This window comes from Arachis ipaensis, chromosome B07, assembly GCF_000816755.2.
Source record: "Arachis ipaensis cultivar K30076 chromosome B07, Araip1.1, whole genome shotgun sequence".
NCBI lineage: Eukaryota > Viridiplantae > Streptophyta > Magnoliopsida > Fabales > Fabaceae > Arachis > Arachis ipaensis.
Window position 1 is genome coordinate 120464581 of NC_029791.2, and position 1478 is coordinate 120466058.

General features: G+C 28.1%; 1 protein-coding gene across 1 annotated transcript in view; it reads left to right on the top strand.

The window, feature by feature from the left end:
- LOC107606118 (heavy metal-associated isoprenylated plant protein 24) overlaps positions 862-1478 on the top strand; it is a 1247-nt gene continuing 630 nt past the window's right edge. Inside the window, exon 1 of the mRNA XM_016308103.2 lies at positions 862-1285. Coding sequence (XP_016163589.1) covers positions 1132-1285 — 154 coding nt within the window. The 5' untranslated portion in view covers positions 862-1131. The remainder of the gene's footprint in view (positions 1286-1478) is intronic.

A 1478-nucleotide genomic window follows, 5' to 3' on the forward strand; every position in this document is an offset into this window, starting at 1 on the left:
ATGGCCACTTTAGGCCCCTTGAATCTGCCACTGGTTACATGTTTATTGTACTTGTTGAATTTTTAAGATAAAAATTTGGTTTTTTTATAAATTTTAAAGTCATCGGATACCCAATTACTCGAACCGAACCAATATGTTCAATTTTAATTTTATCATAAATCCGAACCAAATCGACCTGTGATCACCTAATAGTAAGATATATATTAAAGGTTTAATTACTCTATTAGTCCCTATAATTTTACCAAATTTTTAATTAGGTCCCTATACTTTTTTTCTTTTTAATTGGGTTCCTACAGTGTTTTTAATTTTGTAATTACATCCTTTTCATGTTAAAAATATTAAAATTAACATAATATTTTTACCAAAATACATGCAGTCAAAGATTTAATTAAGTTTTTAATTATAAGTACCTTCAATTTATGAAAAAATATTCAGTTAACTCTAATATTTTTTATACTAGGAAGGACTTAATTACAAAATTAAAGCAGTGTAGGGACTCAATTAAAAAAAAAAAAAATATAGGGACCTAATTAAAAATTTGGTAAAACTATAGGAACCAACAGAGTTATATTAAATAATGAATTTGTTCTTATAGTAAGTCATTTAAAGAGGTATGTAACTTGTTTATTTTTCCTTATTTTCAGGTCCTTAAAATAATTAAGGAGGTAATTGAATTAGAAGCAATCCAAGAAAATTCTAGGAGACTAGGACAGCAATCTTGTCTATTAATTATTTGATTTGATTGTAGATATATATAACTATATATATTAAAAATAATAAGTCATCCATCAACTACTGTATATATATTTTGTCATTAGTCCACACGTTTGAATCCACCACATACACAATTTCATGCATCACTTGTCTGTTAATAAATTAATTAGTTGCATGTCCTTTCTCTTAGGCATATCATTCACTGCACTTATTATTATCGTTTTCATATCCCAACTAACAGTGAGACAAAACTTGAACTTGACTAGTCATTTTCCATAATTCCGGACACCTTATATATACACACACTCAGCTTCTTAATAGTTCGCTTATTCAAGAGTATTTACTTTGAACTAAGAACAACTATATTTTGCATATATATCTTCTTGTGCAACTAATTAAGAATCAAGTAGAAGAAACATGGGAGTACAAGGCACTTTGGACTATTTCTCTACTTTACTAAGCAGCACCAAAAAGAAGAAGAAGAAGCAAACTCAAACGGTGGCTCTTAAAATCAGAATGGACTGTGAAGGTTGTGCTCGCAAGGTTAAGCATGTCCTTTCCGGTGTTAAAGGTACTTCGTTTTCTTTTCCTATCCTTTGTTATATATGAGAGGTAAAGTTTTGTATTAACTGAGAAAGAACTAAATAAAACATGTATAACAAATGATTTGGTGATGAAATAACACTTCTCTTAAATTTCCGTGAATTTGGTATATTTTTTGTTTTATATTAAAATTTTTAGCTTTTAAAATGATCATTAAACTG